Below are 26,770 nucleotides of genomic sequence, written 5' to 3' on the forward strand. Positions count from 1 at the left end.
ATTTACAACAAATAATATCTAACATGGAATGAAATGTTATAAAATGAAATGAAATGAAACAACTTTCATAAAGCATCATATTCATAATTTATTACCAATGAGTTATAATTTCCAACTTCAAACTTAAATTGTCATATATTGTTTACAAAAAATATCATAATAAATATGAAAGAGTTAACAGTTATGAAAACTACGGGAAACTAGAAAAGACAAGTAAATTGTATATCTATTATCTACTACTTCATGTGGCCCTTGCCACGAGAAATGTCTGATCTCTGAGCAGGTCGTGGTGGTCTTCTAGGAGTCTCCTCCCGCACAGACCGACGACAAGAATCAGAAGGCACATGCCCTCCACGTGAGGGTGTAGATGGAGGCGGCGACAACAAAGGAACAAGACTCGAAACTCGAGCACTGCTAATGGATGGTGGAGGTGGCATGGTTGTTGCTTCATCTTCCTCTCTCATAAGTTTTGCTTCCAGTTCTTCAAGATGTATAATGCTATCCTCCAAATTATCATCCTCTGGTTGGTTGTCCCAAATTTTATACGATGGATCCTTGTAAGCCCGATCACAGTAATGACTCAACAACCTCAAGTTGTAGTGCACATAAACCAAGCTTTCTGCCTGGTTGTCATTGAGTCTGTTTCTTTTCACAATATGTATGAAGTTGTAAGTGCTCCAACACCTCTCTACAGAAAAAGTATTTACAACCTGAGAGAATTTTTTTTGCCAATTTTGGCAAAAGTCCCTGGCCGCCATATGCTTCCCACCATGTGAGAGCATCAAATCTGTCTCTATCTTCCATTGCATGTAAGGTACCAAACAAACTAGTGCAACTGAAGTATTTGCCTAATTCAAGAAGCAGACTAGCACATTCCTCCATGTCAGGTATCAATTTGTCTAATGCTTGCAAATATCCTGTAGAAACATCTTCATCTATATGGGGTTTGACCCTAACCCCACCCCCTGGTGCAGGTTGGCCCAACCAAGATGCAGAGTAGTATTTTGTCGTAAGGATATACGCCAAGGCATGTAGTGGAACATTAAGTTTATCCCACTGTGTACACACACAATTGTGAATCAGTGTATACAAGTTGGGATCATCTTTATGAACAATATCTTTTATTTGCCCCAACATGGTATCCATCTGCTCATACACCTCCCCAATCATTGGTTTATCTGTATCTGCAAACCGAATCATGTGATAAATGGGCTTGGTGAATTCCAATACTTGCCTCACACGTGCCCAAAACATACCATCAAGACCGGTCTCCTCCACCTGTTAAAAACCTTGCCTGTCAGCTGCCTTTGTAGCCCTTTCCTTTAATACCTGCCAGTGTGGACTTGATACCATGCTAGCCAATGACTCTCTAAACTTCAAAAGGTGCCTGAAGGTGAGGTAATAGCTACCAAATCTAGTCCTCACAATCTTCAACAACTCCAATCTTGAGTGACTACGGAAAAGGCCATGGGTATTGCTATGATTTGTAATAAATTTTATCATTTCTTTGCCTCTCTTGTACAAATCACCAATCCATTTGTATTGTTGGTTTTTGTTCTTAACAATATCATACATCAAAAGGTTCATTGTATGAACCAAACACCCAAACCAAAATATGTTGGGGTATTTATCCTCAATAATTGCTCCCGCTGCCTTACAATTAGGAGCATCATCAATGATGACTTGGATGACATTGTATGGCCCAATACGGTCAATTGTTTCAAGTAATGGTTCTGCAACGTTGATGTCGGTCTTGAACTTGTCTGAGTAATCATACGCTGAAAGAAAGATGGCACCACTAACAGACACAACAAGAACACTTATCAATGGCTTGCCTTTTACATTTGTCCATCCATCAGATATAATAGACACCCCATGCTCAGTCCAATAATTTGTCATTCTACTCAAAGAATGTGATATTTTTGCTTTTTCATGATCAAGTCCAACGGTTCTAGCCTTGTCATATCCAGGGCTCTTGTATCCTTTAGGGGCATCATTTATGGCAAAAACCATTGCATGCCAATAAGGTGAGGAAGAACATTGAATGGTATCCCACATGCATAGAGAAACCTGTAAACTTTTGAATCCACATCATTCCTACACCCTTCATCAAGGAAATCTGATATGGTTCTACGCTTTAAACTTGGTGACCCCGTGCCTCCATATCCACTCCCATGGGAGGGATGCTGAAGCAGTTCTTTGTGCATGTGATTGTGAGCTTGGTTCAAAGAAACCCTTTGATTTTTTAGATTTGTATTGGGCTTCCTCCTCTTCCCTTATGTTTTTGGCTCTATCTGCTGCTGACACACCTGTACAAGTTTTGATTCCTATTTGTTAATCTCCATCCCATGGCCTTTTCCCACAGAGGTGCTTTCTGGCATGGGTGTATGAACTTGTGTAATTATTGTTGCAATGGGGGCAATGAAATTTAGTGGTTCCACTCCCTTTCACTGCTCCAGGCCTATTAACATATTTCCACAATGGGGTTTGGTCTTGTTTAGTTTTTTGAGCTCACTCAAGTTCACTTTCCTACAGTTCCTCCTCACCAAGGTACTCTCCGGGGTTTTCATCAAATCCACTATAACCCACTTCTTCATCCCCTTCTTCATTTTCAACCCCCTTTTTTCTACTCTCCAACACCATAATAACCAAAAAAGGAACCAAGAAGAAGAAAATGCCAAGAAATATAACCATGATGTTTGATATTTGAAGTTTTGAATCTGCAAAAAAATGGAATGGGAATGGGAATGGGAAATAGAGAAAAAAAATATTTATTTATTTATATAGGAATGAACATTAAAAAAAATTGCTAGAATAGAGTGTAGAGCCTACCTCTTTGGCCTCCAATCTCCCCTTGCAAGCTCTTTAATCTCCCCTTGCTCCTCTCACTCTCTTGCTCTCTCCTTGCTCCTTGCTCTCTCTTGCTCTCTTGCTCTCTCTCTCACTCTCTCAAATAATGAAATGAATATCAGGGGGAGGCTTTATTTATATTCCCTCTCTTGCTTTCTCTTACTCTCACTCTCACTTTCTCAAATAATGAAATGAATATGAGGGGGAGGGTTTATTTATATTCCCTCCCTCCCTCCCTCCCTTTATTTTCCTCGGCATTGCTTTTTTTCCCGCGGGCGTCGCTCACCACCGCCGGGAGCGACTTTTACAACCCGGGAGGAGTCGAGAGCGATCGCTCCCCGACCGCTCCTGGGTTGTAAAAATCGCTCCCGAAGCGACGCTCCCTAGTTCGATTCGGAAATGGCAGGGAGCGGAAATTGTTTTTAGGGAGCGTGCTCCCAAGTCGCTCCCGCCCGGAGCACGGATTGGGAGCGGGATCGGGGGGTGGGGCGCTCCCTTGCAACACTGCCTACAACATAATCCGAGCTTGGGCTAGATACCAGACTTACCAAAAGGTAAGGATCACATGCCCCAAGCCTCCTCAACCCATTGGCCAAACGGGGAGGGACAATCCCAACAAGCTCGGCTTGTGCATATGATGCCAACTAGGGTATACTCTACAAAGACCAAGATAAGGGAGCAACATCTCCAACCCTATGGATAACAGATAGGGGTGATACCCTATTGTCCAGAGATCCCTCAACCCCAGGAGCCCTCCATCTCAATTCCACACCCTAGGAGCTCAAACAAGGGGGGAAGAGTTGGCTTAGTATCTTGAATCAACAATACTCTCTGTAGATTTGCAAAATATCATCGTGCTTATATCTGGTAATCACCATGTCTCAATAGCAGTTGTCTCCTGTTCATACAGGACATCAAATCAAATATCATATTAGAACAAATATATATATATATATATATCACAAAAACGATACCATAGTCATCCTCCCTCTCAAGGAGGTGCCAACCACAACCCTAAGCTTGTCTCGTACAAAAGTATTGTCTCAATATATAAAGGTATCTCGGTCCCAGCTATATACGGGATCCTCTGCCAATCAGTGCCCACTCTTTGTCATCACAATGTATCCATGTCATATCCAGAACCTGCTCAAACAACTCTCCAAAGAGCTTCTTCATCCTGCCTCATATCTAGTGATGCTAGCAACATCATACCCAACCTCGTTCGTGCTTAAGGCTACAGACCTCTCATCCAAAAACATCATGGCAGATCTCATACTAAGGCAACACCCAGATGTGCTCATCAATAATGATCCCAAACCACATCAGTACATCCATGTAGTCACATATCGTAGAATGAATATGTAAGATCAAAATTTGATCATCCCATGCAAATATCTTGAAGGGTGCTTGGCGGCAACTTAATGTATATAAAGCAGCTCAATCATCAATTTACTCAGGTTCTATGCACAGCATGTATATATACAGACCGGTGTCCACATGGAGCTTCAATCAATTGTCGGTTGCCAAGTCAAGTTCAACAATACCTTTTCACAACTTCTTGAAATTCAATCGGAGTGTCCAAGGATTTGCATTTCCACTTTCCAAAAACTCTTCAATAGCTTTGCAATATAGATTTTCTTTTCCAAACTTCAGAAATCGATTCATCATGCCATGATTCATTATTTCAAACTTCAAAAGCCAACTCCCTCTTACTTTGATCATCAGAGGCTCATTACCTGTAAAGAGTAGACCATCAGTATATAAAACCAAAATCAAAATCATACCTTGGACCACTTTTGAAGTAGAGGTTTAGATCGACACATCATCCTAGCTTCACTAGATAACTATCAATGCAAGCATATTAGGATCGAGGAGCTTGCTTCATACAATGCTTTATGCAAGCATAACACTTTAACAAAGCAATATTCTTAGCCTTACACAAATCAATGTTGTGCAATCAAATCAGCTAAGTTAGCTTATCAAACCTTTAGGATGTCAGATCAAAACTAATATCAAACTCATCAATATTACTGTAACAAATTCTTTGGACCAAGTGACAGGTGGAGCTCATATCCAAATATCAAGTTATGACTTTATCTATTGTCATGCCAACAAATTATCATTTACTAAGCAATATCAAACCAAACTTCATCAAGCCATCGTCATGATCATAATGTAAATATTTTTTGTCACTAGATGCAGATGCATACACCAAGGATAAGTCATGAAAGTTTCATCCGTTCATTGTGAGATTACTTCATACTTAATTACAATTGTTTATACTTCAACCAATGTGTCAAAGCTAATGATGTCGACACAAAATATCTATTGAGTACCAATATAAGTCTCAGAAAGCCACTATGCCCATATAGCATTGTTATCAAGGCAAATCATCAGTTGTCAAATCAAATCATTAGTCATCGGGTCAAAACCCAAAATTTGCTATCACGGTGAGATCTATATCCCAAAACATATCTCAACATCAAGTCAAAGTTCTAAATCATTATCAAGCATCATGTCAAAACTCCAAACATTGTTTATCTATATCAATCATCCAAATCTAGTCAAACCCTTGCAACTGTTATTAAATATTGTCATACACAAGCTTCAATGGTTAAATCATAATGACATTGACAAGTTTAGTCAACATATTCACATTATAGTAAGTCAAACATTCAAACTTTCCTACTCATAGTTGTTGTCTGCTCCATGTCCGTAGGACTGTTATCCTTCAGGTGAACTTCTGATTTCATGCACAAAGCTTCACTTTTGTGTCCTACAGGCGTAACCGCACCCATAGACCTTCTTTCGTGTGATTGAGGCTTAGAGTAAGGGAAACTCTTTCTTCTTAGACCAAAACTTTGTTGCAGACCAACAATATCAAATATTTGTCTATTCATGTCCATAAATCTTACTTCAACGAAAGAGTCTTCTATACATATAATAGGTGTAGGGATCTTATGGAGAGTTTCTCACTCTTCCCTTCAGCCATGAGTCATCAACCTATCTATAATAGTGTCATGCATCACCAGAACTGTTAGATCATAAAGTCAAGTTATATCATGTTCTAAGACATATATTCATCATGGTCATAACATGCTAGCATCAACTACTTCATCATCACATATGGACATGACATCGAATTTTCATCAAAGGATAGAGTCATATGATTAGGGCAGATGACAAGTGTAACATCATACTTCAAAGATCATGAACACAATACTACTTTGTCACATAACTCAATTCATCAAGTTAGGGCATTCAATTTTACCATATGCCATAATTACTAAGCACATCAAAACATAACCACGATCAACAAAAGATCCTAAATATCAATCTTATTGTTACACTTCTATCATCATCGCTACCATGTTGTTCACAAACATTATCAATAGTATCAAGCTATCGTCTATTAGAATCAAGATGCAAGCCTTCTTTATGGTATCAACATATCCAAAATAATGGATGTTAGCGAAACATAAAGTATACCAATATATCAAAAATCAATATTAAGTAGCTTTATAGAATCAAGAAATTCATCCTCTCTAAGAAGTAAGATACTTGTTCAATACCAAGTGCATCCATGACTTTACTTGAATGATCTCTGCTTGATTTGAGATGATTTGGTGAGGTTATCCTCCAATGGTCCAACATCCCCTTTACTTGATTTGGAATCCTACTTGACTTGCTCAATGAACCTCCAATGTCTCCTTTGTGAAGTCGCCTTGGTCCATTTGATCTGAAATAATATGTCATGCTTATTTTCTTTGGCAACTTGCCTTTCAACTTGAAGAAAACTTGACTTTTGTTGACTTTTTCACTTTCCTTTGTCCAAAAGTCCTTTGATTGCACTAAAAGGCTCTCCTAGCCTCCGCACATGTGGCCAACCCCCTAGAAAAGTAGCCCCAAATGTTGATTTCCAATGCCCTTGCTTGTATGAAGACTTATGAACCTTGGTTGTAATATTCCTATTTGGAAAAATACAGTATATAAACAGATATAAACTATAACAACTAAAAATATGCAGAATTAACAAAAACCAAACAATGAACACAAATGAAAGTCAGCAAGTCACTACGCCATTTTTATTAATTCATGAAATAAGTACATCAAATTCAAACATTTAATGGAACTAAACCTAGAAAGATGTCTCTGACCCAAGTGGTGTACGGCCCAGTATGATGATGCACATGACCTAGTGAATAATCTGTTGATGACTGGCTAAATGAATGTTGATGATTGTTAATTTTTGGAATGTTCTATGCTAGAGCAATTTATTTAAATTTTCACAGTTAGCAATCACATCATCATTACGATAAACTGCAGATAGAACATAAATATAAAACGCAGAAGACAAGCCAAGACAAGAGGACACAAGATATGGCGCAAGCCAGGGACAAACCCCACAATGTGTGGGGAAACCCTTTGATCAAATCTTCTTTTATCTTCAAAGTTCAGCAGAGAAAGAGAGAGAGAGTACATTTACAATAGAAGTCAACACTTTGACTTTTGATATCCGCATGAGATCAGTTGAAGACATATTGCTTCAACTGATTCTCTAAGGTGACTCGCTCAACTGTCATTGGGTTGCTCCTATCATTGAGCTACTCTTTGTCCCAGATTTGCACCTAATATTGTTGATCTGCATTTAATGTATGTTATGCTGTCCTCATCCTACAACATCCATCATCACTGTCTTACTGCTGCATCACTGATGTTTTCAGTACAGCTACCATCATTGATAACATCATTATTGTACCATGACTGTTCCTTGAAATTACCACAGAGGTGATCTCTGCATCTTCAAGGAGATCATGATCTTACAAGAACTAGATCATGACTTTGTCACTGATCATTCTTGGTATAGCTTCTTCCATTATGCTATAACTATCACTGTCATTATTATAGCAGCTCTTGACATTGCTTGAAACCTTCGTAACTGCTTCTCATGGTGCCCAGACTTCCAGTAATTTCCAACAATCCTTTTCAACATGATTGTGTAAGATATTTATGCTGAGACTGAGGTTGTACCTTAAGGATCATAGTGATCTCCATTAATCCAAGACAGGGAGAACATCAAGGGTTCTAAGTTCTTTACATCACATAGATTGCTTATGAAGTAGATCTAATGAGATTGTGATCTTACCTTTCATCTAGGCCGAGACTGTGATGGTTACTGCCTCTGTCATGAATATGAGACTCATTATCACTGTCACCATTGATGCTGCGTCTCACCAATATGCCAAGTTTGTCTTACTGTTTTATGCCACTTCAAGTATGTTTGCTTCCTGAGATGCGAAGTCACTTTCTAGCTCTTTCAAGCCATCCGAGCTTTCTGTCCTTAAACCATCTGATGTGCAGACAGACCTTTGATGCATGACTGCGGCTACCTTACGTGACTGCGGCTACTGCGGCTCACTGTGGTTACCTTACGTGACTGCAGCTACTGTGGCTCACTGCGGTTATGTTACGTGACTGCAGCTACTGCGGCTCACTGCAGTTACCTTACATGACTGCGGCTTCTACGGCTTACTGCGGTTACCTTGGATCCACTGATCTATGACTTCTTAACTCCTGTTGACTGCGGTTCACTGCCACTGTTCTTTGTTCCTTTGAGACTGCGGCTAGGTGACAGATAGATCCTCTGACCTGCGTATTAATATTTATGCATCTGAGAACATTACAACCTTTATTGACTGCGGCTCTTTCTACTGCAGCTAGGGCATCCAACGTATTCTCTTTTGTGTCTTCTCCTTCTCCAAAAACCCAAGACGTGGAGAGGAGGAGTTCACATGTAGAATGTGCTATAAATGACATCAAATCCTCTCTTATTTATACTAAAAATGTAGAGGTTGAATAGACATGTCGGTTGGGCTTCTAGAGCCTACATAAGAGCTGGTCGGCTTGACTATAATTACATAAACAAAATAAATTCATATCTCCATAAATACTTATCGGAATCGGATGATCTTTGGATCAATCCTACACCTCTCGACGAGAGGGATCCAATAAAAATATCAGCTGCCATAAATAAGCTGACCCACATGGAGTTTGGCCCTAGTTGCCAATTTAACAATGATTGGCCTCGAAAATGATCGAATCACCTTAAAAAGCCACCCACGAGATCCTCTCCAAAAACCCAAGAAGGGTTTGGCTCGATGCCTAAAAGTGTGAACTCTACCAACTAGTGTGAATGGTCGAGCTGAGCAGCCTATGCGGCCCTCTACAAAAAATGATGTTGTTGGAGGTTGCCTCAATCCGTCAACTAAAAAATCCTAAATCCCGCTAATAATCTTCCATGGCACACACCCAAACTCCCCTCCAAGAAAGGTAATCAATTCGTCCCACAAATATTGTGCAAACTTCCTTAAAGAGATTCACGCATTACTAGAAAGGGAAGCACAACCCTCACAAACTTTCCTTACTTCTCGTATGCCAAAACACCACCAAAATCCCAGCTTCGAATAGTAGATGAAACCCCGATTCTCACTCCACATGTAGAAATTCCTTGTAGATTCAAACTACATATTGTAATATGCTAAATCAATTGACTTGAATCTACTCTACTCATCAACAGAAACAATAAACAATCGATGAAATCACGAAGCATAAAAGAGAAAGAATTCAATCACACATAACATAATAATTTCCTGGGGAAAGCCACAACTAAAAACCCCCGCTATCTGTATATTGCATTAATCAGAAAATATGAGAAGATTACAATGCTTTGCTCAAGCCCGAGCAACCTCTGCACTATCTCAATCTATCTCACTACTTCACAAACAAGCTCTAGCCAATACTTAGCCAAATATGTTGCCTACCAAGCTCCTATTTCCTTGTGCAGTTTCCTAGGGAATTAGCTCATATTTAATTGGAAAAATCCTCATCCATAATTGCACAATACATCAAAGGCCTTCCTGTGATTGCATGCACCATCATTTTAATTTAGATGATTTTACTATTGATAGTACACTATCCTTGAACTCCAATCTCAACTGGGTCTTTCTCTGATCTGACATGCATGAGTTAATTATGAGTGAATCTTCAGTTCACTAGTTGAGCAGTGTTGGTTACACCCCACTACTGCAGGTTACACCCCACTACTAGATCTCCGACTAATTCCTCCATCAGTTGGAACTAGCTTAATTAAACTCAGTTAAACTAAATTAAATAATTAGAACTCAAAAGAACTCAACCTGGGCCCCTAAAATTTAGGAACCACTCTACATGACTCTAGATAAACTCCCAACTCGAATTAACTGAGTCAACTAAGTCAAATTAACTTAGTTAACTATTACAAGTTGCTATGAGAATTAGAATTACAATTTAATTCCTAATTTAATTCAAGGACAAAATTAAATTAGGATTTTCTTGTTGCATTTTTCAACACCACAAACTCCTCTGAAGCTGGTTCATAACATCAACTAAGCTCACTACCTCCACGCCCCCAGAAATACGTATTGTTGTCCAAAAATGCTTAAGATGACACTCTATTGAAGCCCTGAGATGGACTCCTCCAATAGCCAACTAGGGAGACACTCGAAGTTCTCTAAAACCGGTTGAGATTCCACCTGAAACCCTTGTGCTAAGCAACACTCCAAACCCTTGCGCTAAGCAGCTCACAAGAGGTCGATTTCTTAAGTTCAAATGGCAAAGACAAGTTGGAGTGACCTTTTTCTGCCTTCATATACCTCATGTGCCAATTCAACCCCTTCGGTGGTCGCCATCTCCTGATGTGAGTCGATCCCTCCTAGTGATTCATCTTGCACGTTATGTGGTCCACAACTTAAGTGACCCTCTTTAAAGATGGGACCCACTTATTATTCACATCTCCCAAGTGTAAAGAGTTAATATAACAATAATTGATCCCTACACCATTTTACCCTTTCGCCCAAGGGACTAAGTGGGCTAAAGGTTATCTCCATAGTAGCTCACAAAATAGGGGATATCACAGTCCTCCCCGCCAAGGTTTGCTTGTCCTCAAGCAATTTCAGTGTTGGGTGTTGTAGTACCTGTTCCCCTTCCCATACTGTGTCCTCCAAGGCAAATCCTTCCACCTGACAAGATACTCCCTAATAACCTTGTTCCTAAGCTTCCTCTCCCGCACCTCTAAGATGGCTTCAGAAACCAACACCAACTGCCCCTCGTCATCAAGAGGTGGTAACTCTACAGTAGTTGTCACATGTTGCCCCAAAGCCTTCTTTAGGCAGGACACATGGAATACATTATGCACTTTGCTACCTAGGGGTAGCTCTAACTCAAAGGCAACCTCCCCTACATGTTTGATCACCCTGTACCGTCCATAGAAACAAGGCTTGAGCTTCTCGACCCTCTTTTTTTTGAGTGCCAATTATCGATATGGCTGCAAGCAAAGGTACACCAAGTCTCCTACCTCGAACTGATTCTTTGTCCTGTGGCGGTTTGAATAGATCTTTTGTTGGTTTTGTGTCGTCTACAAAGTGTACTTGAAGGTTTAAGGATCTCCTGGTTCTCTTGGATCCAATCCCTCACCCTTAGGGATCTGTTATCCCCAAATACCATGTTGACAAATGATAGGGGGTCATAACCATAGAGTGCTCTAAAGGGAGTCATCCCGAAGGACATGTGGTATGTAGTGTTGTAACAATACTCCCCCAGACGAAGCCACTTCACCCACGCTTGTTGCTGCCCCGTCACATAGTTCCTTAAGTATCCCTCTAGCCATCTGTTCACTATCACGGTCTACCAATACGCCTGTGGGTGGTAACTCATGTTGAGCGTAAGGTTGATGCCCACCAATCTAAAGAGCTCTTGCCAAACCCCCCCCCATGAACCTGTTGTCCACGTCACTAACCATGGTTTTAGGGAGTCCATGCAATCTTAACACCTCCCTGGAAAATAGCTCGACCACTTGTGTTGCTAAATATCTGGCTGGAATGGCGAAGAAATGGACAAACTTGGTCAACTCGCCCACCACTACAAAAATACAATCTCGCCCCTCTACCACTTGAAGTCCTATGATGAAATCCATGGAGATACACTCCCACTTCTGTTCCCAAATAGGGAGAGGTTGTAGTAACCCGACCTTATGTGTACGCTCCACATTGTTCCTCTTACATGTGTTGCACTCTTGTATGTACCTCAAGATGTCTCCCTTGAGACCTATACACGTAAACTACTCCCTGACAAACCTGTATGTCTTGTGGAAGCCCGGATGTCCTATAAGGGGGGAGTCGTGGGCTGCCTGAATGATCTTCTCTTGTAGCTGAGATCCTGGCACCAAATAAATCTTGTTTTTATAATAAATCACCTCTTCCATCACCCTGTACTTGTCGTCCCCAAATAGGCCATCCAAAATCTCCCATGCTTGTTGATTCTTATAGTACTCTACCAAAAGTTGTACCTTCCAATCTTGGGTGATATCCATGAGAGAGAGTGTCGTTGGTCTCCTAAAGAGCGCATATGCCACCACATTATTCTTTCCCTTGACATACTCTATCAAAGTCATAGGCCTGAATCCTGCTAACCCATATCGTTGTCTGTCATTAAGCTCCTTTTGGTCCAAGAAGAACCTCAAGTTGTTTCTGTCTGTCTTCACCCTTAATCGATTGCCCACCAAGTACTGTCTAAATTTATCCAAGGCATGCATTATTGCCAACATCTCCTTATCATATATGGAGTATAATCGCTCATAGTCACGAAGCATCTTGCTCTCATACGTAATGGGGTGACCAACCTATGTCAAGACTGCACCGATGCCTTTCCCCGAGGCACCACACTCAGACAAAGGGCTACGAAAAATTAGCAAAGCTAAAACTGGGCACAAATTCATTACTACCTTGAGGTGCTCAAAAGCCTCCTTAGTCCTATGCCTTCGCCGACCACTCAAAGGACCCTTTCTTAATTAGATTTGTAAGGGGTACCGCCAACTGAGAGAATCCTCTCACAAACCACCAACAGTAAGTGAAAGTGCGAAAAATCCCCTCAACTCTGTCACGCTCCTAGGAGTCGACCAATCTAAGATAGCTTGGATCTTCTCTTGATGCACCCGTACTCCCTCTTCTCCAATCACATGGCCCAAGCAAAAGCATCTCCATGAGGCCAAACTCGCATTTGGACATCATCTTTGCATAGAACTGGAGTTCCTCTAATATCCTCAACACCTCCTCTAAGTGTTGCAAATGCTCCCCCCACGTCCTAATGTAAATCAAGATATTGTCAAAGAACACCAGCACAAACTTGTGCAACTGCCTATGGAACACGTGGTTCATACAATACTGAAAGGTAGTCGGCGCATTGGTTGGCCCAAAAAGCATAACTAGGAACTCATAGTGCCCATAGTGACACTTGAAAATGGTCTTCTGAATATTCTGCTCTCTCGCCCGAATTTGATGGTACCCAAAGCGCAAGTCGATTTTTGGAAAAGTACTTGGCTCCTTTCGGTTCATCCATCAACTTGTTTATCCTCTGGATGGGGTACATGTTCTTGAGCATCTTCTTGTTTAGGTCCCTATAGTCAATGCACATGCATAGAGTCCCATCCTTCTTCTTCACCTATATCTCCTCGTCATAGATCTACCTCCATCCTGTTGGTTGTCACTATCTCAAGTGGGTAGGAATGCATGTCCCTCAACACCACCTTTTTCCCATCTGGCCCAATGAACTCCATCTCCATTGCAAGTTTTGGTGAGTCAAAAAGTATTGATACCATGAGATACATAAAAGTGCTTATGGGTGTCATGCACTGCAACAAGACCCATACAGAAAGTAGTACCACTTGTCATGGGAAGAAGATATTTGAAAACTTCCGAAATATAACAACAAATCATTGGCTCAATTTGTGAGTAACACCAGAAAAGAGGGTATCACTTCAATTTCCTTCACGAAGACAATTTAAAGCGCTTGAATCCAAATTTTTTATGGACTCGAAATATGGGTCTATGAAAGGATTGGCTGCATCCAACAAGCCAAATCAATTATGGATTCTAGTGATGGAGATAAAGGGAGAACACCAACTACTTTGAGGTTGTCATGGAAGACATTGGAAGGCATTGTTACCAAGGTTAGAAGATCAACAAACATTTTCTGTGTTTTATTTGGCAATGGCTTGGCAGAAGATATATTTTGGTTCGGCAGCGCTATCAAAGACCTTCGTAGGGCAAGATTTACTTTCATGGATAGATGAATGGGATTGTTAAGGTGGTATATCACATTCCATCTATTCGACCCAAGTGAAGAAGTTGCGCAAATTGGTGGGTTCTATCAGTTGAAGATAAAAAGGGTTCTAGTAAACAGAAACTTTGAAAAAAATGGAATTTACATTTTTAAAGAAGTAATTTCAATCTTTTACTTGTCAAAAGGAAGATTATGACGAGCTATTTTTTAATTTTTTGCAAAGGATATGTTGGATATATTAGGTATGAACTAAAGTTTGAGTGTGGCACAAAGTACAACCGCCATAAGTCCCAAGCCCTTGATGCACGTTTCTTCCTTTCAAACAATCTCATTATAATTGATCAATGCAGTGATGATGTGTATATGTCATTATTGGTCCCAAACATTAAACCGCATAATGAAATGGATATGAAAAATATCCAACAAAAGAATGTTACTACGAGAATTAACTTAAATGGATCCCCAAAGAATCATCAATGTTTTTCTAAGCATGGTGCAATTGAGTCTTCTTATCGTCATGAGGATATATCTTCTAGTTCTTCAAAACACAATTACATCAAGTCTAATATAGCAAAAATTGAAGCACGGGTGGAGGCTGTAGCGCTGAAACTTTTACGATCAATTGAAACAGTTGGTAAGGTAACAGGGACAAGAAGAAAATCTCCTAGAGAAGGAATTAATAAACAACAAGAAGTTTTCAAACCACAAAGGTCAAAATACTTAGATATGGAAGATGTCGGAAAAGGCCTTCAATGCATCAAAGAAGAGGAACAAAGTGGGCAGCAACAGAACCGAGAAAGGGGGGCTGTAATATTCCCGAAAAAATAATTAATGAGGTGAGGAAGTAGCCTATCAATCCTCATAGGCTATAATCCTCCATAGAGGGGAAAAAACCCCAAAATTCCCACTATGGGGCGAGTTTGTAGTTGGGCAAAGAAAACCAAAGTCGGGGCTTGGAGTAAGGTTTTCTCAATCAATTAAGGAAGGAGAGCCCCTCAAAGAAATCTAAAAATTCAAGAGGATTGGATTCATTTGAATCATCATTGGATCGGATCATTGTTATCTCTAATTTTCTTGAGCCCGAGGCTATGAGGGCTTTAAGACCCCTTTTCCTACTAATTTCGGTGGTGAAAGATTCCACCCTAGTTAGTTTTTATTTTTTTCTTTTCCTTCTAAACATTTATTCACAAACTCATTTTGTCCATTGGATTGAGGATGTTAAGATGAGATGTCAGCCAAATGAGATGTCAGCCAACTGAGTACCCAAACAGAAAATTAATTCAATGCAAAAAAATCATGTGACAATTGGAACTTTATAACTTATAATAATATTTGAGATTTCATGTAGCTTCTAGATTGTTTCCATATATGTTGCTACCACTATACTTGCTTTAAAAGGATGAGAAAGAGAGAAAAAATGGCCATACTTTAACAATCAATCTACTACAGCCATAATGACATTATTCCCTTGGTTTGGGTAAGAGTATAAAAGAATCTGTCAAATTTCTTCCCAATATTGACTTGGTATAGCTAATGGTTGTAAGAGACCTAGGATCTTGATTGCCGCTCCCTTATTCTGTTGGCATACAACACATTCCACCACAAACTTTTGAACATCTGTTTTAAGACCTTCCAAGAGAAAACCTTTCTTGATCCTTTGTATGTTTTCAAGAACCCTGAACGCCCTCTTATAGAAGTGTGCAATTCCAAAAGGACCTTTGTTTGAATTGGGAATTCTTAAATAAATATAGGCAATCTTGATACCACGACAAATCATTCTTCCACACAATTTTATCTAATACACTTGGTTCAATGATCACAATCATTGGTAACAAGGGCTCTTAATTTTCGAAATCTTTTCATTGGATAATCCTCAAAAGTCAAGGAAATTGAGCTTAGATGTATTTAAGGCAAACCCTCTAAAGTGATAAAAGCTCTAACAGCATGACAAAATTACTAAAAAGGAGACACCATAGTGTAATTACATAATTATGCTCATTATATGTTCAAAGTTCAAACATCTATATCCTTTACTCTAGTGAATCTTCAAAATGTTACCAACAATCATCCTAAGGTATTTGGAGAGATGCTAAGAGTCTTCCATTTGCTCGAGATCATGATTATACTCCATCCAAGAATGATATTATGGCAAACATAGCAATATAACAACAAAAATGTAATAACTCAATATCAAGGACTTAATCAACAATTATATCCACTTAACAAAGGACCACTACGTCAACCACCTTCAAGCCAAGAAAATAAGGTGTGTTACTCCCTACAAATATAACTTTACCAACCGTGTCAATATAAAGAGTGACTATAACCAAAGATTACTTATCAAATGAACATTGAAAACTTAATAACTATTCAAAGTTGGTTTCTCCATTTGGGTTTCCAAGGTAAAATCTTTATGTCCATTATGTGTTTGATTTTGTGCCACGAGAATCTCTCATAAGTGTGTAATTTGTTGCTTCTATTTATGATTAATTGTTGTCATAAAAGTGTTAATGGCTATTAGATGGTATTACTACCTTTATTCTCTTAAGTGAATAGATATGATGATTGTAGCTCGGTTATTCCACGCCATAGATTCATTATCCATTAGAAATTGAAGAACATGAACAGCGTTGTAGTGTCCATCGTTTGAATTACAAGAGCTTCAAAATTTAAGAACGCCATCAATGGATTGTTGCATTATTGTAACGAAGCTTCTAATTTGATCCAACAAACCTAGACATTGTTTCGAAAAACACAAACCATATGATCAACACCAGGCTATACTTATTACTCAGCAACTAAAGGAGGGTTAAACATTGTCATTCATCATTCCCCCATTTAACAATATGATCTTGTTGAGCTTGTTGTGAGGTTGTACATAACCATCGAAGCATTATCCTCATCTTCCTAGTTCATATGCAATGGTCGTTGGGCATTGGAGAGAGGAACTTGTGATGCCTCATGGTTTCCAAGAAAGGTTTAAGTGCCACCAAAAACTATATTTCTTTAATTGCTCTCCTTCCCAACCATTTTTGTCATTTTATGGTTCAAATTTGAATTGGATTACCATGAATCAACAAGTTGTGGCATTGGATTGTTTTTTCTTATTTAACTCCTTATGCAACCATTTAATTCAAGTTGAATTTATTGTCAGCTCACATATGTCTAGTTTATTGCCATTTCATATACATTTTACTAGATAGCATTAACTACATTAGAATATATATAGAGTCTTGTGCCAAGCAAACCTTAGCATTGAAGCGCCTTTTCCATTGACACAACTAGAACATTTTGATTTTTCCTTGGCAATTGGAAGAGTAATTCACCTCTAATTGCATGGGTATTATCATAGATAGCTAGTGTGAGTCAAGATAGAGCCATATGTGTTTCAATGCTAGGAGCATAAACATTGAGTAAAGCCTCAACATTCTAGTCTATATATATCCTTGACACAACTAGAACACTTTGATTTTTCCTTGGAAATTGGAAGAGTAATTCACCTCTAATTCCATGGGCATTATCATAGATAGCTAGTGTGAGTCAAGATAGAGCCATAAGTGTTTCAAGGGTAGTAGCATTTATATTGAGTAAAGCCTCAATCTTCTATAGAGAGAGGGGGAGAGAGTTGTGTGTGTGGTTATGTGGGTGTGGGTGTTTAGACTAGATTCTAGAACACATACAAACATATATATATATATATATATATATATATGCACACACACACGCACGCACAAAGACGACCTATCAAGCTTCAATCAATGTCTATGCTCCTACCATTGAAACGCATATGGCATATGTGTGCATGTTGGAGTAGCATATTGTGTTTGTCCTTGGAGTGCCTCACTAAATCGTTGTACCAAAGCCTTGCATATTTTGTTGCAACTTGTTGTGGTTCTAATGATAAATGTATTGTTGGGTTTAATAAGGGCTTTTGGGCAAAGCTCACCTAGATAATTGAAAGAGCATAGCATTATTGAGATAAATCCATTCTTGCACAATAAGGGCTTACCATTGCATCACTCCATTTAACCTTTTTACTTCATGTTTGTATTCAAATAAATGTGCGTTCTTTTGAATGAGAAAGGTGAATGAAGGAATCGGCAATGGGATTGAATCCATGAGGGAGTTTTCCCCAAACAAAGTAGGGGTGTGTGTGTGTCATTCAATTAGCTCCTGAGAACACGGCATAGAAAACATGAAAGAACTCAAGCCTGAAACAAAGAAGCATAGCCAATCCTTGTATGTCTGCCTAATGATAACAACAAAGAAACCAACTCAAAATCTTCTTCATTATTGGCATTGTTGGTTGTTGCGTGCAAGCTACACTAGGAACAGATGCCCTATATTCATTTAGAGGACAGTTTTAATTTTGCAAGGTATCCATGTTGATGAAGTAAGTGAGCTATCAGTCCCTCATCTACATATCAGCTCATCCTTATAATGAAATAAGGACTATTTTCCTACCAAGAAATGGTTACTGATAATAGCAATACAATAATAATATTATTAATCTACTAATAATTTAATAAATATTATGCATTATTATTATATTATATAACAATATCAACTATTGCTGGTCAATAGCCATAACATAAACAAGTACTTAATAAAAGAAATAGTATATAAACATCTGATATAAACATTTAATTTTTTCTAAATTTATATTTTTATATATCTATAAATATTTAAAAGTCCTATATCCGACATTTCCCCATTTCCTGAAATTTCGGTAATATGTTTCTGAAACTCATACCACTTTGAAAACCCATACCTGTTCTCATGTACCAAGGAACATGGCCCCTTACCATCATTTCACCAAATAAGCACTATTATCAAGACAAACATCAGTTAAGCTCTAATATGCCTTCTGTTGCAAGTACAAGTACATGATAGTTTTGTCAATATAAAGTAAACACATGGTTTAACAATGGATTAAAGCCTGGACTGTCTATAGTTAAGGCAATAAATATTCGCCCAAATTCTAACACTAATGGTCATGTAAAATGCACAGATCCTTGAGCAGACTTACCTTGGACCAAACTGTTTATGAATAATTTTCCATGCAGATGTATTTTTTCTCTTGTACAGGCACTACCTTCCAAAAGTACATGATCCACAACTTCATGGTCTTGTTTCATAGGTAGATAATACTGATTACAAAGCTCAAGGCAGTGCTTCAGAGTTGCTGGAAATAGTTTTATGAAATGTTAAATTTTGATTTTAGGGCATCATCTGTCGATTCTGGTTTCTGAGCACAAATTGTAGAATTAAATTTTCAATTGCAAATTAGGTCCTAAATTTACAGCATTAGAGAATACCAGTCCACATATTCGCACACTGTAGGTATTAAGGCAAGGCATCCACATGACCAAAATTCTAAGAAGATAACAAAACTAAAAGCTTGAATGAGGACAAAACAAGTTCAACCATTGTGCGTGCAGAATCCTGATACAGGCGATCTTCTAAATTTACAGCATTCAAGAATGCCAGTCCACATACTCACACACTGTAGGTATTAAGGTAAGGCATCCACATGACCAAAATTTAAGAAGATAACAAAACTAAACGCTTGAATGAGGACAAGATAAGTTCAACCACTGTGTATGCAGAATCCAGATACAGGTGATCTTATAATGGTATGGAGGATAACGAAAATAAACAAGATGCATGCTTATGCAGTTTAGATAGAATAATGAATAAAATAACCCCAGGCATCTATGCTATCACTCCTTATTTCCAAATGATATTTGCACCTGACTCTAATCTTCACTTCTACCATCCGAATTTTTTAACAATCTATGACTTCGTTTAGTTTGGCTCAATTTGCATGCAGGTTTTCCAACTCAAATTAAAATATATCTGACGTTTCAAAGATACCAGCGATCTGAAAAAATGGAATGGAAACATTTACAAAGAAGAATCCAGGAAATGTTTCTTACGGTAACAATGAAAATGGGAAAGTACAAAGATAAACTTACTGTCAGGGGCCAGCCCTTCAAAGGTAGATTATTTCCTCCTTGATTTGCACCTATGAAAAGGAATTTTACAAACAAGTTGGATCACTCTTTAATGCTAGTGATTCAAGTACCAAACTTTCTATTTTCCTGTTTCATTTTTATCAAATCTAAGTCAAGATGTCAAACCTGGGCTTAATAAATTTGGTTTTGAATGGCCAGCTCCAGGTACTCCAAATAATGAAGCATCTGAAGTGCCAGATCTCTGACTTAGTACCGAGTTCATCTCGGTTTTGATGTCCTGTCATATCATATATCATTTAATATTCAATACATTCACAAAAATGCTAAAGATTCTGTATAGATATTAAAGCACTAATGTCAACAGAGCCTCGCTGGTTGCTAAAGTGGAGGCAGTAATATTCCCACCACTAGAGTTCAATTCCCACCTAATACATGTTTGCCCCTTGTGGGCCATTATGGCCACACAATGGCACTATTAGATTTAAAGGAAGCACATCTCAATAAAAGTTGAATACTTATCAAGAAAGGCACTTTGCACACCTGTGTGGCCACAGGAAGTTGTTGGTTACGAGCCTGAACCTGCTGAAGAGCAGCAGCCATATTACCTGCTGTATTATGTAAAACTTGCCTGTATGTGTGAGATGCTAATTCATTAGAAACTAAACCCATATTGTAACAGCAGATCTGACAGTTTTTTGTCTGTTTGTTAGGGAGTTGATTTTACTCGACAGAAACCATTAAAACTATGACCAAATTGCTAGACACTATGCAGAAAAACCTGCATGGTCGAGACTGAAAGAAAGAGGAGAATATTGAATTAAAAGTCTATGTAAGAGAATACCGTACCCCGAAGGCTGCCCAGGTGTGGTTGCTGACTTCAGTATATTTGTTTGGTTTGCATCCAGTAGCTGACCAACATTGTCTCCAAACCTCTGCAAAAAAATTAAGATAAGTAACAACCATTGACTGTCAGCTATTAATTATAATAACAAAACAATGAATATAAAAATAGGAGCAAGCAATACATTGTTGTAAAGACTATCTGAATTTCACATCGGTCCCTTCACTATTTCACAGACATGTGAACACTATCCAAGTACCTTCATCGATCCATCGTCCATGGAATCTCTCTGATGCGGTAACTTTAGACGTTCCTCATACATCTTTGTTGCCATGGCATTTGCTGTCCCCTGGTTTTGTCGGATAAGAGAATCATTACCAACTAATCCATTGGCAGAACCATTTAAAAGATGTCCCCCATCTCTGCGTTGTTGTTGTTGTTGCTGCTGCTGCTGCTGTGCTTGCCTTTGTAACATTTGAAGCTGCTGAATTTGTAGTTGCTGTTGCTGCTGCTGTTGTTGCTGCTGCTGCTGCTGTTGCTGATGTTGCTGCTGATGTTGCTGCTGCTGCTGTTGCTGTTGCTGCTGCTGCTGCTGCTGTTGCTGTTGTTGGTGTTGCTGCTGTTGCTGTTGCTGTTGCTGCTGCTGTTGCTGCTGCTGTTGCTGTTGATGTTGCTCCCGTGTTTTCAACAACTGTGTCTGGAATTGATACCATAGAGTAGTAACAAAAACACATTTTCTTAACCAAATGCGGGCAAAACATTTATTAAAGAGAATTACAGAAAATTTACATTACTAAAACGCCGTGAACTAAATGTCTATCAAAGAAATTTCATGTGTTGGCTAAAACAGCTGTCTTCAAACTACAGTTGCGTAAATTAAAAATAGCAAACAATTGCACGGAAAAAATCAACATAAATGTCAAGATATATAACCACCCCCATATGCTGATTAGGCATTTGGCAAGGGGATCAGACAATTTCAACAACAACAAAAAATTGGCAAGGGGATCCGACAATATCAACAACAACAAAAATTGGCAAGGGGATCACACAATATCAAAAAAAAATCCAAACTGTGCAAAAACATCAGCAGAGAACCTACTACGGTTTTTTGAACTCTTCCGAAAAGTTGTAATTATTTCCTAAAAGTTTCCATGCCGGGTTACATTTAGCGTTATTTTCAACCAAATGCCTGATATGGATTGTGGTGTAGTTCAACAACTAATGCAGGGCAAAGTATATGGCAGTGTCAAAACACTCGACGATTCACTCAGCAGAATCCTCTAAGACTGGACGCTACATACCCAGATATAGAATCAGTCATTAGTTTCACCCAAAACACATCTCTGGATACATAGGCAGGCATGTCCGAGCACACACACATATAGAGGAGAGGGGTCTCTGAGATAGACATCCAAATCTGTGAAGACTGTTAGCCAGCAAAAGAGACAACAATGGGAAACTTTAAGTTTAAATCGGTAGAATATAATCGACGAAGAGAATGGCTTACCTCAATGTAAGATGCGGCGACTTCTGAGTGCTTCTCATTGGTCCGGGCAATGAAGATATCCCAGAAAACAGACCACCACTCGAACAAAAAGCCTCCAGGAGCATCAATGGCTGATGAGCATTGCAAAGCAATCAAGATCCCACCCAACAAAACACATCCAACACAGCAAACACACCAAACATTGCAAACCCCAGAAGACCTCAAAAACGCTTCTGTGATTACCATTGAAGAACGCCATATCTATAACCCCACAGAGCTCACACAAAAAGGCCTCGGAAAGCGCTTCCCAGAAATAAATGAAAAGGGGGGAAAAAATAAATGCTTGGAACAAAGAAGAATAACAAAAAGCCAACCATACCAACTGGCTCAGAAGAGACTTTGCCCTCTGCCTGAAAGGCCTTGGCAGAGTTCTGTAAATTCCTCTTCACCAGATAATCATAAATGTACACGTCCAGCCTACAAGCCCAATCATCAGCAATCTCCTCAGTTCAGTACCAGAAAACAAGCATTAATGGCAAAAAAACGAAAGAGCAGAAAACTTACATTTTATCTGCCTCCCAGTTGTTGGTCTGTGACATGGCTGTTGCTGCCTACCTAATGCCTGCCCAATTTCATGAATATACGCAAACCTCTGGAGCTATCTCCCCACCTGAGAAGTTATAACAATAACTACCACTCCTCCCCACCCATAATCAATCAATTACCCCTTCCCCATCTCTACCAGTGAAAAGGAATGCCGCGCCGACGAGTACTCCAACAGAACTATAAATAAAGTGCAGTCTCGATGGTTGATCTACATGTGCCGGGCAGGGAAGGTAACCTCCAAGCCAAGCGAGACGAGAGCGTGTGCGATGACTAGAAATCGTACTAGTAGTACCACTGAGAGGGGGCGGATTTCACAGAATTCAAAATCAGATTGGACGAAAAAACGGAAGAAGATCGTTGACGTCGCCAAACGCAAACGCAAATTGCTCTGTGCAGAAATCCAACGTAAAATTCCCCTGTCGTCCTCCTCCCCCCCCCTCACTTCCAAAAGCTGCTTTCGCACATGTTGCTGCCCCCTGCCCCCGCCCCCGCCCGGTCTTCAACCACAGCCTCGGCCCCCGTTCCCGAACCTGCAGCCTCGATACCGAGCACGCTGGTTTGATAGCACCGAGTCAACCGAGGAGAGGGGGGAAGGTTTGTTTATTGGGAATTGTTAATGTTTTGTTTTTGCCTTTTGTTCCTTTAAATAAAATAATATAATGATTTATTCTCTCCTTACCTAATTTCAATTCCACATACACACTCTGAGGTCGAGGTTGTTTGCTTCAAATAATGCATCCTCCTTATACTTTATTCTATTTTGTCATTCCACATAATTCTTTACCTCTCATCACATTTATGTTATTAAAAGTGGTCACACACTAATCTCATTTTGTAGTAAGTTGAGTCTTTTCATCGTTAAAATCTTCAATATTTAATAAACTTGATTCATAGTTGATGTTTTGAAATTATTTTTATAATAACGTTGAGATTTGATTTCCATTTATTGTTATTATTATTTAAATTAATAATTTATTAAATTTATATTTAAAATTATTTTTATTAAAATCTGGAATATTTCATAAATTTTAATTAGAGTTGATGTTTTGAAATTATTTTTATAATAATGTTGAGATTTGATTTTTATTTATCGTTATTATTATTTAAATTAATAATTTAGTAAAATTGTATTGAAAATTATTCCTAAATAAATATGATTAATATTTTGAAATTATTTTTATAATAATGTTGAGATTTGATTTTCATTTAATATTTTTATTATTTAAATTAATAATTTATTAAATTTATATGTAAAATTATTTATCTATAAATATATAATAGTATTGTATTAAAAAAATATATATATATATATATATATATATTTAACTTAAAATAATATTAAATAATTTAATAACAAAAAATTTATTATTTATATTTAAAATTTTAAACAATTTTATTTATAGGGAATTAGTTTGCTATGTTATTTATTTACATGTTAAGATTAGACTTTCTATCTTAGTGTTGACGATGGACCACACTCAAAAAAAAATTGAATATGATTTTCTACCAAAAGATTTTCAAATATACAACCCTGAAATCATGAAAGATATGGAAATTGTTTTTCTTGTATATAAAATTTTGTATGGGAGAGACTCTCTTAGTTGTGCTTTGGACACTCTTTGTTATATTTTTTTTGAAACATTATTTTAAACATTTGAATGAAGCAATAGAATATCAATATTTGAATTTTAATATTTATTTATTGTTTTCACTAAGGAAAAATCCATTTCTTGTAATTCAATATTGAATCAAAATGAACATTCACATATTTAGATAAATGTCTATATATGAGATATAAGCATTATATTCACTATAAAGATAATCTTATCCACTATAAAAATAATCATATGTCAAAGACATCATTTTTACAATTCCAAAATACCCATTACAATATAACAAAAGATTATGTGATTGTCTCCAAATTGTATGAGACTATTATATACTATATGTATATAAACATTAACTATTTTTCCTAAAAAACATATTATCCACCAAAGTTAACTACATACCAAAAATTTAAACCTATCACTTTCCACAAATTAGTAACCCTATAATGATCCTTTAGTTGTAATATGTTGATTCTAATGTTCTTCGTAGAACATAATTCCTTCCTCCAATCCAAGTGCCTTCTTGGATAGGTTATCCGCTTCCTCATTGAGTTGATGAGAAATATGAGAAAATGTAACATTTTGAAATTCAGAATTCAAAACCAAGATTCTCGAAAGTCAATAAGACAAAGTAGGTACATGTAGTATAGATTTACGAGTTGTCCAATCTACAACAACTTTTGAGAGTCTAAAAATCTACAATACACTAATATCTTTTATGTGAGCAAAGAATAACAAACCCCATAATGGTAACAACTTTGCTCTAGTATTATTACCTATGCCACATGTTATCCAAATATTTAATATTTAAATATCTTAGAGAGAGAGTACTTAAATTTTCAACTTCTCTTTCTTCATGTCCATGAAGTGGAATTGAATTTACATAAAAAGAATTTAATAATTTATGTTTTATTTATAACTTGTTTCTTATCATTCCTAAATGGAGTTTTTGACATGTGACAGGTGGGGGGGCACATTGCTATTGTTTACTAAGCATTTTAGGGTGAGGATGTGGCAATGTGTCCCCCTGTTGATATTCAAGCCACATGCACTCTTTCATAGCTCCATATGGTAGTTAAGGGTTCTATGATTGCGATGGTTGGGAGCTATAATACAATTTTAATGAGAGATTTGAAGGGCGATTCTACATATCTTTGCCACGAATATTGGTATGTCCTATGTAGTTTATCATTCCAATCCTGACTAGTATCCCCATGATCCATTGTCATTTCAAGTTGAGGCAAATCTTCACGGTGCAAGGTGCCAACGCTCAGCACGAAGGATGGTTTCACACCTTACATAAGTGTGATTAGAAGGTCAAATTATGGTCCATGATGGCTCTATTTAGCTCAAGGTGCTTTGAGTCTAGTAACTTATTGAGCATTCTATTTATATCTCTTGGTTTTTGTCTTTTTACTTTGCAACTCCCCTAAATCTTTGGCACATCTACTAGTTCATCTAGCCTTTATTCAAGGTATGGTTTCCTAGTTGTGGGTGTTAGGCTTTGCTTATGGGTTTCTCTCTTCCAACCTTGCATTACTCGCCTTTCTCCCCTATCCTCCAACTATTGTTGCGAGACTTTACAAGTTTCCCTCGGTTACTACCAAGGGTGAGCTTTGCTTTAGTGATCATTTGTTGTCCATTTGTTGGTTCTCATCCAACTAGCCACAACAAAGAGCACACAATAGATGAGGCATGACGCATTACAGAGAGCAAGGATGCTCTTGTGCCCAAAATAGGGATGAAAACCCTATGCATTGATATAAAGAGCATACTCCTTGGCCAATTCAAGAGGAAATCGAGTTGATGGAAAGCAAAATTGCAAAGAAAAAGGTTGTCTCACTGACATCGACATGTTAGTTGAAGTTGTTGATTTGTGTCTAATATCAATGACACATAGGGATGCTACAACTAGTATATGTACATGGTGGACATCTATTGGCACCTAAAGCTCTTGCTATGCAAGGTTTTGCTTGACAAATATGAGACAAAAGAATAAATTTTATTAAGGGTGGATGAGATGTAACTCCCAATGAGCTATATGGATGGCATTCTTGATTATGTGGAGGCACACTTAACATTCCCCCTCGTAACTCCCCTAATAACAACAATGAGCCTATAACAGCAGAGGCCTCAGATACTAATAAGTCCAAATGATAGTCTCTATGCAAATTTTGTTTTCTAATTGTCTTTCAATGGTTCCATTCGTCAAGTTTGACTATAACCCTAAAAGTTAGACATTTCA

At 38.1% G+C, this 26,770-nt stretch overlaps 1 protein-coding gene across 2 annotated transcripts in view; it reads right to left on the minus strand.

Moving 5' to 3' along the window:
* The window catches only part of LUG (transcriptional corepressor LEUNIG), an 81,792-nt gene extending 58,401 nt beyond the window's left edge, over positions 1–23,391 (minus strand). For both annotated transcript variants that reach the window (XM_089449618.1, XM_089449617.1), the window contains exons 1-8: positions 22,877–23,391; positions 22,692–22,789; positions 22,334–22,443; positions 21,083–21,520; positions 20,829–20,914; positions 20,523–20,610; positions 20,148–20,259; positions 19,983–20,032 (exon numbers count right to left, since the gene is read on the minus strand). In XM_089449618.1, the coding sequence (XP_089305744.1) occupies positions 19,983–20,032; positions 20,148–20,259; positions 20,523–20,610; positions 20,829–20,914; positions 21,083–21,520; positions 22,334–22,443; positions 22,692–22,789; positions 22,877–22,911 (1,017 nt within the window). In that variant the 5' untranslated portion in view covers positions 22,912–23,391. The remainder of the gene's footprint in view (positions 1–19,982; positions 20,033–20,147; positions 20,260–20,522; positions 20,611–20,828; positions 20,915–21,082; positions 21,521–22,333; positions 22,444–22,691; positions 22,790–22,876) is intronic.
* Between the last annotated feature and the right edge of the window lie 3,379 nt (positions 23,392–26,770).

Source organism: Pinus tabuliformis, chromosome X (genome assembly GCF_031772625.1).
Source record: "Pinus tabuliformis cultivar Carrire ecotype Pingquan chromosome X, CPIR1, whole genome shotgun sequence".
Lineage (NCBI taxonomy): Eukaryota > Viridiplantae > Streptophyta > Pinopsida > Pinales > Pinaceae > Pinus > Pinus tabuliformis.